Source organism: Equus asinus, chromosome 12 (assembly GCF_041296235.1).
Source record: "Equus asinus isolate D_3611 breed Donkey chromosome 12, EquAss-T2T_v2, whole genome shotgun sequence".
Lineage (NCBI taxonomy): Eukaryota > Metazoa > Chordata > Mammalia > Perissodactyla > Equidae > Equus > Equus asinus.
Window position 1 is genome coordinate 27,279,302 of NC_091801.1, and position 17,442 is coordinate 27,296,743.

General features: G+C 41.7%; 1 protein-coding gene across 3 annotated transcripts in view; it reads left to right on the plus strand.

Moving 5' to 3' along the window:
- SDR16C5 (short chain dehydrogenase/reductase family 16C member 5) overlaps positions 1 to 9,640 on the plus strand; it is a 28,971-nt gene extending 19,331 nt beyond the window's left edge. Inside the window, exons 7-10 of one of the 3 annotated variants that reach the window (XR_011493200.1) lie at positions 2,661 to 2,737; positions 4,113 to 4,237; positions 7,826 to 8,125; positions 9,488 to 9,632. Coding sequence is in view for 2 of the 3 variants with exons in the window: in XM_070481230.1 (XP_070337331.1) it covers positions 2,661 to 2,737; positions 4,064 to 4,237; positions 7,826 to 8,088 (514 nt within the window). In the remaining variant the exon portion in view is untranslated. Of the gene's footprint in view, positions 1 to 2,660; positions 2,738 to 4,063; positions 4,238 to 7,825; positions 8,126 to 9,487 lie in introns of all 3 variants that reach the window. The other 2 variants (XM_070481230.1, XM_070481229.1) reach the window with 2 other exon arrangements.
- The last annotated feature ends 7,802 nt before the right edge of the window (positions 9,641 to 17,442 follow it).

The window sequence follows — 17,442 nt, forward strand, 5'->3', positions numbered from 1 at the left end:
CTTTGCACACGTTCTTTCATTAAACACAACTATCACATTATTACTCAAAGAATAATAAAGGTATTTGGTGTATGCCAAAGAATAAAAGGCATTTTATTTCACAAAAGTGACATCCTGCTCAACTGTAGATGTGTACTGAGAGGATCAAAAGGCCCTCTTAGACTAACCAACTGATGTTCCAAATCCTTGGTTAACAAGGTTAATTAAGAGAGAGGCACAATATTGCTCCTATATTACAATTCCAAAAGCGTATATTCCAGGGGCCTGTCTATTTAGTTGTAGAATAAAGAAGAGATTCTTAGCGGATTTAGTAGAACAAAGTTCTGGGGTGTAGTGGGCATCCACCACATCATAACAGCATTAACAGCAATTATTTCTAATTGGAGTGCATTTTCACTGGATGACTACAAAGGCCTGAAATTCAATTGTGGTTTTATAATACCCATAAAATTGTCTAAACAAATTCAGATTTACTTGAAGCACTCATATGAGAAGAGACCATGTGTAAATTAGAGCATTCTAGAGGGCGATAAATAACAAGGTGATTTAATACCACTGGGGAGCAAATGTTCTCAGCATGTGTTTCATAACCAGTTTCCATCTGAAATTTAATCCTAATGAAGCCATAATCAAGAACCCAACACCTAAGCAAGCCCTATGAAATGGAAAGCTAACGGACAAGGGCTGCACCCCAGGATTGGGCACTCTGCCCTCCAGGATGGCATCATCTAGCACCCTGGAGTTATCGTGCTGCTCAAGAACTAAGAAGAATTTGTCATAACAAAATACTACAGACTAGGTGGCTTAAGCAACAGAAATTTACTTTCTCTCCATTCGTGAGGCTGGGAAGCCCAAGATCAAGGTGCCAGCTAATTCCCTTTTTGGTAAGAGCTCCCTTCCTGATTCAGGATGCCTCTCCTCTCACTGTGTCCTCACATGGCCTTTCCTTGGTGTTTGGGCATGGGGAGAGAGATGTTGCTCTCCCTCTTCCTATAAAGCCACTAATCCCATTATGAAGACCCTACCCTCATGACCTAATCTAACCCTAGTTACTTCCCCAAGCCTGCAGCTCCAAATGCCATCACCTGGGAGTTATGGCTTAAACATGTGAATGTAAGGGCATACAAACATTCAGTCCCTATGGATACCAAGACAGAAAAGTAAATCTGGGCCACAGGGTTCTTTACACTCCTAGTATCCTAATGCTGAGGTGGTCACAGTTTGTCAATTAAAATCGTTTACAGTCTTGGAGGTAGAGTAAATTGGAGATGCTTGGAAAAACACCTAATTCAAACCTCTGAGAGTCAGCACTTGAAAGAAACATGACTAAGAGTTTGGACCACCAAACAAAAGCTTATGTGAGGGAAGACGTTCCATGCAGAATGGTTCTGTGAAAAGATCATATGGCAGTCTAGGTACCTTCAACATTTCCAGGCTAGTGACCTGTTTAGGGTTTATCCAAGCATCCCCAGCGCATTTCCCTTCCAAGCGGCTGAACAGTTTCCCTTTGCTGCCGTGGAATAGGCCACAACTGTGCCATAGAGGAGAGCCTGGGGCCTGCATTCCCTTTTTGTTTTTTCAAAAGTTTGCTATCAAATTGGAAACCAAACCAATATCAGGTGCATGACTCATTGGTGCTCATCCCTTGGGGAGTCTGCTTGTAGGGTGGTAATGGTGAAGGCTCTGTCATTTGTGCCTATGCGGTACACATGCGCCTGGATATCCTTACTGTGGATCAGCACCAATTGAAGCAGTGATGAATCAGATAAGACAGCTCAGCTCATCATTATTAGTTATAGCTTCCAGGCCTAGGACTTCATTGATTTGTCTCACATTGGTCTTTATCATCACATTTTACAAAGGCTAGCTAGCATTGAAATCACACTAGCCCTCCATACAAAGCCAGGTAGACCTGTCACCCCTTAGCTCTGTCTCCTCTTTCCCATGGTGGTCTTTCAGACCGGCTTCTTTCTCAAGCCCACCACAATTCTGTCACCTACTCTTTCCCAAAGATAAGCTTTCTCTCCTACCCCACCAAGAAAATTGAAGCTGAAAAGTATAAACTCCCTCAGCTCCCCAAAGCAATATCTTCAAAGGCATTTATTTCTGCCTCCACCTCCCTTTTTCTCTCAGCCTCAGAGGAAGCAGTGAACTTGCTCAGGCTGATCCTGAGGCTGATCAGGCTGATCCACTGAGGGCTTTCCAGGGCTTCCTCAGAGGTCCCCTCTCCCATATCTCAACCTCTCCACCTCAAGCTGCTCCCCCGTGTCTAAAAGCACACTAAAGACCATGGTCTTTAACTTAAACTTAAATTGTAACTTAAAAATAAACTTCCATCTCACTATGGCAGTAATTGTCCCTCCTTTCCATTAGCTACATCATTTAAAATGCAGCCTAGTGTAATTTGTCTATCTCCTCGCCTCGCCTTTGTCATTGGCTCCTTAAGCCATCCAGCTTTCACGTTCACCAACTCACAGCAATTTTTATGAAAAAGACCTCTGGGGATTTCATCGCTCATCTTATTTTACTTCTCATGACAGATATTATTAACCTTTCTGTCCTTGGTTGTGGTATCATCTGCCTACCAGCCTCTTCCACTGCTCACTCCTTAAATTATTACTGTTCTTCAAGCTTCTCTCCTTGGATTTCTCACTTTGTAGATTACCCTGGAGGCGCCTAACCATGCCCATCGCTCCTCGTCCCATGCCCCTTCAAGCCAACCAAGCTGGAAACCCAGGTATGATGCTCTACTTTTGCTTTCACTTCATTTCTCACCTCCCCATTCAGTTAGTAATCAAATCCAGTCTGCTCTGCCTCTTGACCATCTTCTAGCAGCTTTCCTCACCATCCCCACTACTACTGCCTTAGTTCAGGCTCTTATAATCTGTTGCAATATTTTCCCAGCTAGTCTTTCTGCATCAAGGCTTGCTCACTGTATTAGTGAGGATTACATTCAGCTAAGATAACTGAAAAGCCCCAATGTAACAAGGACTTAAAGAAAATGGAAGTGTTTTTCTCTCTGAGGTTTAAAAAGCCTAGAGGTAGCTGTTCAGGCTGGTAGGGTGCTTCACAGTATCAGGGACCCAATCTCCTCTATGTATTTGCTATGCATGGCTTACAGGCCAAACATCATTTGTAAGCACAGTCTACAATGACCACTGAGACCTCAGCCATTATGCCACGTTCCAGCCTGCAAGAGACCAGAAGGCAGAAGGCACATCTATGTCCTTTAAGGATGATCCATGTACATTACACATCCCACAAACAACACATTCTATTAGCCAGCATTAGTCACGTGACTAAACCAACCTGCAAAGGATGCTGAGTATGGTCTCTATTTTGCACTGCCATGAGCCAGCTGAAGATCAGGAGTTCCATTACTGTGGAGAAAGGTAAGAACAGATGTTAGGTGTCAACTTACAGTTTCTGCCAGAGTCTACATCCCCAAATATCTATGTATCTTCCTATTATCGGATAGAACCCACAGATCCGCTCCACCTCAAACCCCTGTCCAGTTCCTGCATGCCCCACAAAGCTCAGAATTTCTGGTGCAGGGCAGCACTCTCCATCAGATCCAGAAATGACTCTTCACGGCCTGATGACCAGGTGCTGCAGGAGATCATAGCAGCATTCTTGCTAGGCTTTAAGCCTAAGGAAAATAAATTCAAAATGAGTGACTGGGGGGATATGTGATCTGCTAATTCTCATAATCACTATACCAGATTGCTTGTGCTTTGGACTCTCAGGCCCGAGGGGAATATGTTATTGGGCATAAAGGCAAGGGGCTTAGGATCCCCGGGCCCTTGCAGGAACAGAACACTGCCTGCATACCTTGCTGGTTGTCCTTAAGATACTCCCCAAGGGAATGACCTGGGATGGGCTGGTGTGCTTTGGGGGATGAAGAATAGAACCTTTGGACTCTGGCCTGCGTGTCCCTGCAGGCATGAGTTTCTGCTATTGTAATTGCTTGTGATTCTTTACCAGCAGATAAATATGTGGCGATCCGAGGGACCTCACCTCAGTCCTTGCGGCTGATGGTCCCCTGTCCCATTGAATAATATAGATCGTGTTCTGTCTATTAATTCCATCCACCCCTTCGGCTGGCTGGCCAGCTGGTCTCGGCAGCAAGTGGCGCCCAACGTGGGGCACAAAGGAAGGGTCGCCAAAGAACGACGGTGGAGTTTCAGTGGTGCGGAACCTGGAAGCGGTGTGAGGCCTCGGAAGATTCCCCGTGTGGGTAAGTGCTTCCAGAAGTTTTAACAGGGTAAACGGGTAATTTTGAAAGTACAGAACGGTATCTCCCTTACATCTGCTTACTCAGGCAATTGCTGAGGGTAGGGGCGGGGCCAAGGTCAGTAAAAATAAATTGAGATGTTGCAAATCATAGAGAAGCATTGTACTTGGTTTCCTACTCTAGGTACATCAGATTTACAATTATGGGAAAAGGTGGGAACTGAATTAAAGAAGGAATATCAGAAGGGCATTCTGATGCCTGTGACAATATGGAACACTTGGTCGTTAAGTCGTTCCGTACTAGAGCCCCTCCAAACCCATGACTCCTCAGAGGAGAGCGAAGGAGAGACAGAGAAGATGGAGGCTCCTTTACTGATCACATAAAGATCCCTGAATATGCAGTCCCTGAAGGGACGGCTACTAAAAGGAAGGAGTGCATGTGGCCGATGGCACCTGAGCCTGATGATATATTTCCACCGCCCCCTCCGGTCCCACTCCTTCCTCCACCCTTCTGTAGTTTGTTGGCCGCGCCATAGCTGAGCGTCCTCCGGCTTCCACACTTTCACCTTTACAAATGGAAATTAGACAAGCAGTAAAGGAGGGAGATCTGGAAGCCCTTCACGTGGCATTCCCTGTAACGGTTCATGAGAGAGTGGCTCCTGGTGTTGATCCTCAAAATCCCAGTGGCATATATGAAGCTGTTCATCATCCTTTTCCTTTGAAGATCTTAAGAGTTAAAACAGGCAGTAGAGAACTATGGAGTTAACTCTCCCTTCACAATCGAGATAGTTCAGGGGATTGCTGAGGGCAATAGACTGATCCCTGCGGACTGGTCAACTTTGGCAAAAACTGTCTTAGCCCCCGGGGAGTTTTTACAATGTCGTACGTGGTGGCAAGATCACACGGAGACAGCAGCCGTGCATAATCAGACCAGACAGATCCCGATCTCCTTAGAACAACTGATGGGCATCGGACCTTGAGCTGAAGTACAAAATCAACTAAGGATGGAGGATCAGGCTGTAGAACAATTAAGACGCTGTTGCCTGAGAGCATGGGAAAAGATTGAGACGAAAAGTATTGCCACTGTCTCATTTCAGAGGATCATTCAAGGGCCTAAAGAATCATACACAGAATTTATTGCTAGACTACAAGAAGCTATTAAACCACAGGTAACTAACGGAGAGTCAGCAGACACAATTTTACAATTACTGGCTTATGAGAATGCTAATTCTGATTGTAAGAAGGTACTTGGGCCATTTAAGGGAAAGGGTAATTTGACTGATTATATAAAAATGTGCCAGGGAGTGGGAACTGAGACTTTTAAGGCGGAGATGTTAGCACAAGCCATGGCAGGGCTGTGAGCGGGCGAATTTCCCGGAGTATGTTTTAGTTGTGGGAAATCGGGCCACACTCGAAAGGAATGAAAGATAAAAAGGCAGAAAAGTGATAATGGCTCTAACCAAAAAATGAGGAAAACACCTGCCATTCCTGGGCTGTGTCCTCGTTGCCAGAAAGGGAATCACTGGGCTAGTCAATGCAGTCTAAATTTCATAAAAATGGGAATGTACTATCAGGAAACTACCAGAGGGGCGGGCTCCCAGCCCCAACAAACAAGGGGGCCTTCCCTGCTTAGAAGCAGGAAAACGACACTGACAATTACAATGCCGTGCCTTGGATTTATCCCCCGCCACAAGCGGAAGTGCCGCAGTAGACCTAACCAGCAGTGAGAATTGTATAGTCACTCCCTCTGAAACTCCTACTCTGATTAACACTGTGATATGTGGTCCCTCACTTAAAGGCACAGTTGGACTACATTTAGAGAGGTCAGGATTGACTTCACAAGGGGTTAGGGTGCATGCTGGGGTTATAGACAGTGATTATCAAGGGGAAATAAAGGTTATGATGTCTACATCAATTCCCTGGCAGATAAAAAAGGGAGATCGCATTGCTCAACTTTTAATCTTGCCCTTCATTGCTATAGAAAACTCATAACAAACTAGAGGGCAACAAGGATTTGGCAGTACAGGACAAGCGGGGGTTTTCCTTACTGAAAAAATTTTAGAATCTCGACCAACCTGCAAAATTAACATCAATGGAAAAACATTTGATGGGTTAACTGATACCGGGGCAGATGTCTCTATCATCAGCTCTAAACACTGGCCTTATCATTGGCCTACCATTCCTCCCCTGATTTCAGTTATTGGCCTTGGGGAAGCACAGGGCTTGTGGCAGAATTCAAATATATTACATTGCATGGGGCCAGATGGACAAAAGGCTACCTTACAGCCTTATGTCGCTGATCTTCCCATTAATCTATGAGGATGAGACTTAGAACAATGGAAAGCAGAAATATGTATTCCTCCTCGGGTAGTCTATAGTGAGCAGTCACAAAAAATTATGGAAAAACAACAATATGTCCCAGGTTTAGGACTAGGAAAGCAATTACAGGGAGAAGTAAGCCCTGTAGCCCCTAGTGGGAAACAGAATAAGCATGGATTAGGATACTCGCCTTTTCAATGGAGATCACCACTCATATAAAGCTTCCCCCACCGATGCCTATAGCACTGGTATGGAAATCTGACAAACCAGTGTGGGTAGAGCAGTGGCCTTTAAAAAAGGAGAAATTGGAAGCTCTTAAAGAATTAGTTAATGAACAACTCGAAAAGGGGCATATCAAAGAGACATTTAGCCCGTGGAATTCTCCTGTTTTTGTAATTAAAAAGAAAACAGAAAAATGGAGAAGGTTAACCGATTTGAGAGCTATTAATGCTACAATAATTAGCCCATACTTCTCTTCCAGGACCTCTCACAGAGGGAAACGCCTGAGCAGATGCATTACTATTCTCAATTTTTTCTGACGCTCAACATTTTCATGCTTTAACTCACTATAATGCTAAAGGTTTAAAGATGCAATATGACTTAACATGCGCCCAAGCTAATCAAGTTGTACGTACTTGTCCCACTTGCCAAGAAGTAAACATAGTCCCTGAAACTCATACAGGAGTTAATCCTAGAGGTTTAAAACCTAATGACCTCTGGCAAATGGATGTTACTCATATTCCCTCCTTTGGGAAGATGTCATTTGTACATGTTTGTATTGATACTTTTTCTCATTATATTTGGGCAACTGCCACTATGGGAGAGACTGTCAAACGTGTGATTATGCACTTTCATAGTTGCATGGCAGTAATGGGCCAATCTAAAGCCATAAAGACAGATAACGGTCTGGCCTATACCAGCGTCTCTCTTGCTAAATTCTTAACAGATTGGGGTATCCGCCATTCTGCAGGCATTCCATACAATCCTCAGGGACAGGCCATTGTAGAACGAGCAAATCAAACTCTGAAAGCCATGCTACGAAAACAAAAAGGGGGAGATGCCACTATCTCCCCTCCACAAAGAATTTATAAAGCATTATTCACTTTGAATTTTTTGCAACCATATGAGGAAGGGACCCCAGCAGAAAAGCATTATGCACAAGAGCGGAAGAAGAAAAACAAACCATCTATCTGGTGGTTCGATCCTAGGAGTAATACATAGAATAGGGGGTCACTAATAACATGTGGACGAGGTTTTGCTTGTGTTTCGACAGGAGACTTAGAAAAGGCGATCTGGGCTCCTTCTAGACATCTTAAGCCATATCATGAGCACCCCACCAAGAAAACGTCGATTCACGTGGGACGTCGAACCACCGGTGATGAGGTTTCAGGGTCTAAGCCTGAAGACTACCAAAATCACATTCCCACTGCCACAGATGCATCATGCATCAATTCCAACCTGGGGACAAATAAAGAAATTGAGTCAACAAGCAGAGAAGTTGTTAGAACAAGAAAATACATCTGTCATTCCAAATAACTTGGCTCTGGCAATGTTCGCGCTGGTGTTGGTGGCCGTAAGTATACCCAGGGCCATAGCCCAGCCGAATAACAGTACTTACACATATTGGGCTTATACTCCTAACCCCCCATTGATCAGAGTAGTGAACTGGGGAGAAAATTCCATCCCTGTATATGTTAATGATTCATCCTGGGTCCTGGGGCCCGAGGATGTCCGTCTACCTATATTTGAAAAGGAAGAAGGTACCCCATATGAAACAACTGATTTTGGTTTCGACCCTTGGCCTATTTGCATAGGAAGAGGAAGAGGCTGTTTAAATTTCACTACACAGGCTTGGCTAACTACTTACATGCTCGATAGAAATCACAGCAAAACACAATTACACATGTTATGGGGCTACAGTTTCCACTATTCTATTGCCCCCCAAAACAATCTTACTGCTCCAAATCATCCAGTGTGTGCTAGCCAAAGATTATGGGTGGACAACATTGATCAAATACAGTGAGATGTTTGTCGTGGGACGGAGGGGGTAATTTTGATTAATGGTTCCTATGGAACAGTATGGGACTGGTCCTACAAGGGGTATGCACTCTCAAATTGCTCCCATACAGACTCCGCCTACAATCCCTATAAAAGGTTAAGATGGCAAATTTCAGGGTCTAAGCACACTACTATTACAACACATAGTGTATATCCCATTTTATGGCGCGGGGAAGGATTTTCTCCTCTGCAACCTCAATTTAATATGGGTAGACCACAGATTGACTTATGGAAACTAGCCTTCAGTCTAAGATGATTCAGAATTTGGGATGGAAACTATGAGAACACAAAATTGTCTTTCAACACATCTGCCAATTGGACTTTTTACATCAAAGCCTGTGTCCGAGATCCATATGTATTGGCCGTAGGTACGGTATCTATTAATGAAGCAGGTAAAACTGTGGATTGTGAGGATTGCAAATTATACACTTGCATCAATAGCTCCTTATACAATGATTCTCACTCATATATGCTATTGAGGCGACGTTTGGGCGTTTGACTTCCAGTAAGTCAAAATAGGCCATGGGAAGGCTCTCCTGATAGCCACGCCTTACTACAAATAATTGAGAAAATCTTAAAAAGATTTATAGGATTATTAATTGCTGCTATATCAGGCATTATAGCAATAGCATCCACTGCCACTGGTGCTGGGGTGGTACTGCATCAAACAATTCAAACCACTACCTTTGTTCAACAACGGCACAAAAATGCTTGTGAAGCATGGAACAGTCAGATAAGAATTGATCAGGGAATCAGTGAACGGCTAGTGGATCTGGAAAATGCTGTATTAATTTGGGAGACGAAGTACATAACTTTAAAAGGCTAATCAGGGGCTGGCCCCGTGGCCAAGTGGTTAAGTTCACTCACTCTGCTGCAGGTGACCCAGTGTTTCGTTGGTTCAAATCCTGGGTGCGGACATGGCACTGCTCATCAAACCACGCTGAGGCAGCGTCCCACATGCCACAACTAGAAGGACCCACAATGAAGAATATACAACTATGTACTGGGGGGCTTTGGGGAGAAAAAGGAAAAAATAAAATCTTTAAAAAAAAAAAAAAGCTGATCAGACTTCAATGTGATTGGAATGTTACTGAATTCTGTATTACACCACATCCTTATGATGATAGTGAGCATGCCTGGAGCACTATAAGGTGGCATTTAAAGGGCCACTTCAAGGAAAATCTCACATTAGATATAGATTATTGCAAGCTAAAGTAAAACATATGCAAGATGCTAAACTATCATTGCTACCTGAATCTGAACTATTTGATAGTATACATACTGACTTATCAAAGATGTTTCCTACTGACTGGATAAAAACCATTGGCAGTGGCCTTATTGGAACTGTTATATCAGGATGTATATTTTTCGTTATTTTCTGCTTAGTCCTCAGATGCATGAGAAAAACCTTCCGAGAACTGACTAAGAGAGAAACTGCCCGGACCGCCTACCTCCTCTTACAAAACATAAAGGGGGAAATGCTGCAGGAGATCATAGCAGCATTCTTGCTAGGCTTTAAGCCTAAGGAAAAGTAAATTCCAAATGGGTGACTGGCGGGATATGTGATCTGCTGATTCTCATAATCATTATACCAGATTGCTTGTGCTTTGGACTCTCAGGCCCGAGGGGAATATGTTATTGGGCATAAAGGCAAGGGGCTTAGGATCCCCGGGCCCTTGCAGGAACAGAACACTGCCTGCATACCTTGCTGGTTGTCCTTAAGATACTCCTCAAGGGAATGACCTGGGATGGGCTGGTGTGCTTTGGGGAATGAAGACTAGAACCTTTGGACTCTGGCCTGCGTGTCCCTGCAGGCATGAGTTTCTGCTATTGTAATTGCTTGTGATTCTTTACCAGCAGATAAATATGTGGCGATCCGAGGGACCTCACCTCAGTCCTTGGGGCTGATGGTCTCCTGTCCCATTGAATAATATAGATCGTGTTCTGTCTATTAATTCCCTCCAACCCTTCGGCTGGCTGCCTAGCTGGTCTCGGCAGCAACCAAGAAGGTAAAAGGTAAGTGATTTATCCCCATCACACTCAATATGCAATGGTGCATGGGAAGCAGGATAGCCATATTAGAAAGATAGAGAAAAGAAAGAGAAAAAATAACCTTCCATTCAAAAACAGGAGGGTGGCAGAGGAAACACAGCAATGGTCTATAGTGACAAAATCCTGCTGAGCAAGAATCAGAAGGCCTCCTGAGAAAGGAATCACTTTCTCAGGTGGTTCTCTCTGGTTCTGCTCTGTGAACTGTCCCCTTGTCCTTGCCTTCCATAGCCCTGGAAACTCTTTGTTGTTTGCTTTTTTCCAAGGCCATATGTGAGGTAAGCTTTGCAGACTATAATTGTGTATGTCACACTAGAGGGATGAAGAATTACAGACTGTTTCGAGCCTGGCCTCTGTTTGCCAAAAAGTATTTCCAGACTTCTAGTCTGTAAGATTCTGAGCACTTGCCACCCCTCACCTGGAAACCTAACCCTAGTTATATCACGTACTTCCATTTCTCTTATGTGCAGCCGTCCTCTACAAGGTGCTGAGCTCTCTATTAGTTTAAAGTGAGGTTCAGCTGTAACAATGATCCTAAATAACAGCGATTTAAGAACTATGAATGTGTACTCCATCGCGTCAAAGTCCTGAGATAGATGAACCACGTCTTCTATGTTGGTTCTGCTCTGTGAAGTTCCAGGGATCAGGGCTACTGACAACACCCCACTCGCCCATCTTGAGAGTGTGGCAAGGATCATTGTCATCAAAATGGCAGCCATTCTGGCCACCTTCCAGGCAACAGATGTAGGAAGGGATAAAGACAAAAAGGCCAAAGGCACCAATTTTCCTTTTAAGAATATTTCTAGAAGCAGCTACACAACACTCTCTTCAAACGTTATTAGTCAGGTGTAAGTGAGGCTGGGGATTATAGTTTTTATCATAGCAGCCATGATTCTATCTAATAACTGCAGAGGTTTCCAGGAATGGGAAAAGGGGGCATTAGTAATCTTGGCCATAGGCTCTCCAAAGTCACCCCCCCCCCACAGGTGGGGACCCAAATCAGTTTAGCAATGCAACTCAGGTCAGGCCATTTGCAATTTCCGTAACCCTTTTCCGGTTCTTCAAATGACTGTAATTCCTCATATGACTGTTGTAAGGATTAGGTGAGCTGGCAGATATAAAATGCCTAATGTAGGGTTTGGTACATATTAATGCTCAATAAACACCAGCCTCTACTCTGTCCCCAGCTAAACTCTGACCTTGAACTTCTAGTTTGTGACAATGTGTCTGGTACCACTTGAAATCTCTTTAGATCAGATTTATGTTGACATTTTTTAACTAGTATTTAAGGGCATTTTCTTATTTTGTTGTGGGGAAGTAGAATTATTTAGAGCTATGGATTTTTATAGAATGAGGTTTCTTTCAATGCTTTGTAATCTGAAAGCCTTGGAGAGTATACTAGGAAAGAGAAGATATAATGCTCTGCTTTGAGTTTCTACTCACATCACTATTCAGTATACTCTTGGTGGGCCATTTATATTGATCTAATTTTGGATAAACTTTGGATCTTGGCTCTCTTTCTACTTATGATTCCTATTTATGCCCCCTTTCCTCCTCATTTTCTTCTTTCTAACTTCTCTGTCTCCCTACCTCTTCCTTTCTTCCTTTCAAAAATATGTACTGAATGTCCATTATGTTTCAATCACTTTGCAAAGTACTCTGTGGTATGTATGCAAATATATATTATAGGCTGTTAAATGGAACATTTACTCGATGTCTTGAAATTTTGGCTGAACCAAATTAGCACATGGGTGGTAAAATAAGTACTTTTATGTTCTTAAAAAAAAATAGCACTTGGGCTGGCCTGGTGGCACGGTAATTAAGTTCCCACATTCCACTTTGGCAGCCCAGGATTCACCAGTTCTGATCCCTGGTGTGGACCTACACACCACTTATCAAGCCATGCTATGGCAGGCACCCCACATATAAAAAAAAAAAAGTAGAGGAAGATGGGCATGGATGTTAGCTCAGGGCCAATCTTCCTCAGCAAAAAGAAGAAGATTGGTGGCAGATGTTAGCTCAGAGGTAATCTTCCTCAAAAAAAAGAGTACTAAATATATCCATGCAAGACAGGTTAATAGATAGCAACCTCAGGTTTCAGGTTTTATCTTCCAAATCTCAGGTTTCATCTCTGACATGGAAGTTGTCATTCCCATCTTTTTTTTTTTTTCTTTTTTTGGTGAAGAAGATTGACCATGAGCTAAAATCTGTTGCCAATCTTCCTCATTTTGCTTGAGGAAGATTGTTGCTAAGCTACCATCTGTGCCAATCTTCCTCTGTTTTGTATGTGAGACACTACCATGGCTTGATGAGCAGTGTGTAAGTCTACACCCACGATCCAAACCTGTGAAACCCGGGCTACCAAAGTGGCGTGTGTGAACTTAACCATTATGCCACCAAGCCAGCCCCACATCATTCCCATCTTTAACAACAAAAACCAGGATAAACTGAAAATAAGTTACTTTTTCTTTAACCCACCAGAGAACTGAGGGCAAACTGCCACCCAAAATCTGGAGAAACAAGATCATTCAGAGAGACAGAGCAGAAGCCACTGGAGCTATAAACTAGGAGGAATACTTAAATGGCAATTTTGACAAATTGTTGCAAGCTGAGTATGAGTTAGCATGGAAGTGAGAAACTCTTGGGATCAAAGTCTTTGGAGGGCCCCTACACCTAAGTGGGCTTTATCTCCAGGAATTCCAGCAGGTCCTCACAGTGAAGCTCCCAGAAAGATCTCCTCCTGGCTCTAGGGAAGAGGAACCATTGTGAAATAAGCCCCAAGCCTTCCCCATAGCAATGCCCACTCTCCAGGGAAAGGACTTTGCCAGAGCCTTATTCCAGCTGGAGTAAGGACATTCCTCCCCATTCTACCCCCTTCTAGCCCTCCTGTCTCACCTAAGGGGAAAAAATAGTTCATGTGGGCCAGGGCTTCAAGGAAGTGGGGCCATCTTGTGGGATTGAGCCGTTAACCTGTGGGATTTGATGCTATCTCCAGGTAGATAGTGTCAGAATTGAGTTAAATTGTAGGACACCTAATCAGTGTCCACTGAGAATTGGAAAATGGCTTAGTGTGGGAAAAAAATCCATACATCTGGTGTCAGAAGTGTTGTGAGTGGATAGTAGTATGAGAGTCAAGGAGAAACACAGGAGGAATATGTCTTTCCAATTTGGTGGTGTTGGAAAACACGCATCAGAGTAATGTAAACAGAGAGATGGAAACTCTAAGAAGGAATCAAAAAGAAATACTAGAAATAGAAAACACCATAGTAGAAATGAAGAATGCCTTCAATGAGCTCATCAGTAGACTAGACACAGCCAAGGAAAGAATCAATGAGATTGAAGATAGATCAACAGGAACCTCCCAAATCGAAAAACAAAAAGAAAAAAAGAACGGGAGAAAAGGGGGAAAAAAACCAGAACAGAACATCCAAGAACTGGGGGGCAATTTCATAAGGTGTATCACATGTGTAACTGGAATACCAGAAGGTAAAGAAAGAGAATAGGAAGAAGAAGATATATTTGAGAACTTTCCAAAATTAATGTCAACACCAAATCACACATTCAGGAAGCTCAAAGAATAACAAGCAGGACAGACACCAAACACACACACACACACACACACACACCCCATATTCAAACTGTAAAAAATCAAAGACTAAAATCTTAAAGAAGCTAAAGAATGAAAAACCTGACATATAGAAGAACAAAGATAAGAATTTCAGGGGGCCTTTCATCAGAAACATGTTAGAAAGAAGAGAGTGCATGTTAAATATTTAAAGTGTTGAAAGAAAAAGACTACCTACCTAGAACTCTATATCCAGCAAAATTATCCCTCAAAAGTAAAGGAGAAATAAAGACTTTCTCAGGCAAACAAAAGCTGAAGGAATTCATCACCAGTAAACCTACCCTGAAAGCAAGAAATGTTAAAAGAAGTTCTTTTGAGAGAAGGAAAATGATATATAGGTCTGAAATTTGGATCTACATAAAGAAAGGAAGAGTGTTAGGAATAAATGAGGGTAAAATAAAACCTTTTATTTTTATTATTCTTAATTCATCTAAAGGCCAATTGTATATTTAAAGTAATAATAGTGACGATGTATGTCTGATTATGCATGGGGAGAAGTGAAATGAATAACAGCAATGTCACAAAGAATGGAAGGCAGGAATTGGTAATACTCTGTTATAAGGTACCTGCATGCCACATGAAACTGTATAATGTTATTTAAAAGTAGATTTAGATTAGTTAAAGCTATATATTGTAAACTCTAGATCAACCATTAAAAAAAATTTTTAAGAAGTATAAATTGATACACTAAGAAAGGAAATAAAATAGAATTATACAAAATGGTTAATTAAAACCAGAGAAAGAAGAAAAAGGGGGCAGGGAAGAAACAAAGAACAAATTCAACAAGCAGAAAATGCTTAATTAATCTATATGAAAAATCACTTCAAATGTGAATGGTTTAATACACCAGTTAAAAGGCAGAAATTGTCAAAGTGGAGTACAAAAATAGGACTCAACTATATATTACAAGAAACTCACTTTAAATATAAAGACTCAAGTTAAGAATAAAGGGATGGAGAAAGATATACCATGCTAACACTAACCAAAAGACAGCTGAAGTAGCTGTATTAATTTTAAGACAAAGTAGGCTTCAAAAAGCTTTATCAGGGATAAAGAGAAACATTACTTAATCATAAAGGGGGTCAATTCTCTTTGAAGACATCATAATCTTAAATGTGTATGCATTAACAACAGAGGGTCAAAATAGATAAGGTAAAAACTAATAGAACTGAAAGAAAAATTAAACAAACCTACTAGTATAGTTAGAGATTCAATATCCCTCCATCAGTAATGCATAAATAAAGCAAGTAGAAAATTAGGAAGGATACAGATCATCTGGATAGCACTATCGATTGATCTAGTTGACATTTATAAAATACACCATCCAACAATGGCAGAATATACATTTTTCTCAAGCTCATCTGGAACATCCATCAAGATAGACCACATACTGGGCCATAAAACACACCATAACAAATTTACAAGAATGGAAATCCAAAGAAGTCTATTCTCTGACCAAAATAGAATTGAACTAGAAATCAATAACAGAAAAATATCTAAAAAGCTGCCAAATATTTGGAAATTACCACACTTCTAGATAACACATAAGTCAAAGAGGAAGTCTAAAGAGAAACTTAAAAATACTTTCAATGAGGGGGCCAGCCCCGTGGCCGAGTGATTAAGTTCACGCACTCTGCTTCAGTGGCCCAGGGTTTCGCCAGTGCGAATCCTGGGCGCGGACATGGTACCACTCATCAAGCCACGCTGAGGCAGCGTCCCACATGCCACAACTAGAAGGACTCACAATTAAAAATACACAACTATGTACTGGGGGGCTTTGGGAGAAAACAAGGAAAAATAAAATCTTTTAAAAAAATCGCTTTCAACTAAATACAAATGAAAATACAACTTACCAAAATGTATGGAATGCAGCAAAAAAAGTGCTTAGAGGAAAATTTATGTCATTAAATGTATCCTTTAGGAAAAAAGAAGGCTTTCAAGTCAATAACCTAAGCATCCACGTTGCAGAAAAGAGCAATTTAAACCTACAGCAAGGAGAAGAAAAGAAATAATAAAAATTAAAGTAGAAATCAGTAAAGTTGAAAACAGGAAAACAATAGAGAAAATCAGTGAAATGCTGAGATAGGAGATAAAATGGAATCATACAAAATGGTGAAAACTAGAGAAGGCAGAAAAGAGACCAAGAAAACTGACAAACCTCTAGTTTTCTTAATGTCTGGCAGAGCAGTCCTCAATACGTTCTTCTTAAGATTGACTTGGATTCTCATGGCCCTTAGTCTTCAATTCCTCCATTAAATTTTTAGAGCCAGTGTATTAAAGTTTCTTTTACTAAGATCATAAATGTGTGATTTCTTTTAGTTTTCTGACGTAACTTATAAAACTGGAATTAGCTCTTCCTTGAAAATTTGATAAACTGTACTCATAAAACTGCACGGGTTTGCAAGTTTTGAGAAGGAGGATCTTTGATCATCATTTTCATATGTTTAGTTTTTACTGGTTGATTCAAGTTCTCTATTTCCTCTTGCATTCATTTTGAAGTTTTATCTCTTTCTAGGAATTTAGCCATTTCATTCAGGCTTTCTGTTATCATGTAGCTGTTTATAATAATCTTTAATTATAGATCTCTCTCTGTAATTGTTTCCCCTCTTCTGTATTACAAATGATAGCAAATCCACCTATTTGTTCTATACCCACATTGCCTTTATTGGAAGTTGGGGCTTGTGTATTTATTTTAACATCTACATATTTTTTTCTAGAAAAAATTAATAGCACTGGGATTTGCCAAAGAGGCTGCCTTTTTAATAGAGATGTGCACTGTTTAGCCTCCCAAGGCAAGTAGCTTGGCCAGGCCCTGAGACATGTCTGAAGCTGCACCAAGAAAGATTTGAAATTGGGAAAGGAGTGAGATTAAGAGATTTAGGAGCTAGAGGCTTTAATTGATACAAGGCTTTACAAACTTGGATAACAAATTGTGTATAATCACAACTACACAAAAAACATTTTAAGCAATTTAAGATCATTTGGGGAATACCTTATGTACAGGCCCCCAAACTATCTTAGGTGTTGCCTCAATGGGTAATGTGACTAAGGTTGATTTTTCACTTCTCTTTCCTGTATCTTTCAAACTGCAATGTGGGTGTCATAGATGCTGTTGGTGCCCCACCCAGATCTCCTTCACCCGCTGACACACCCACCCC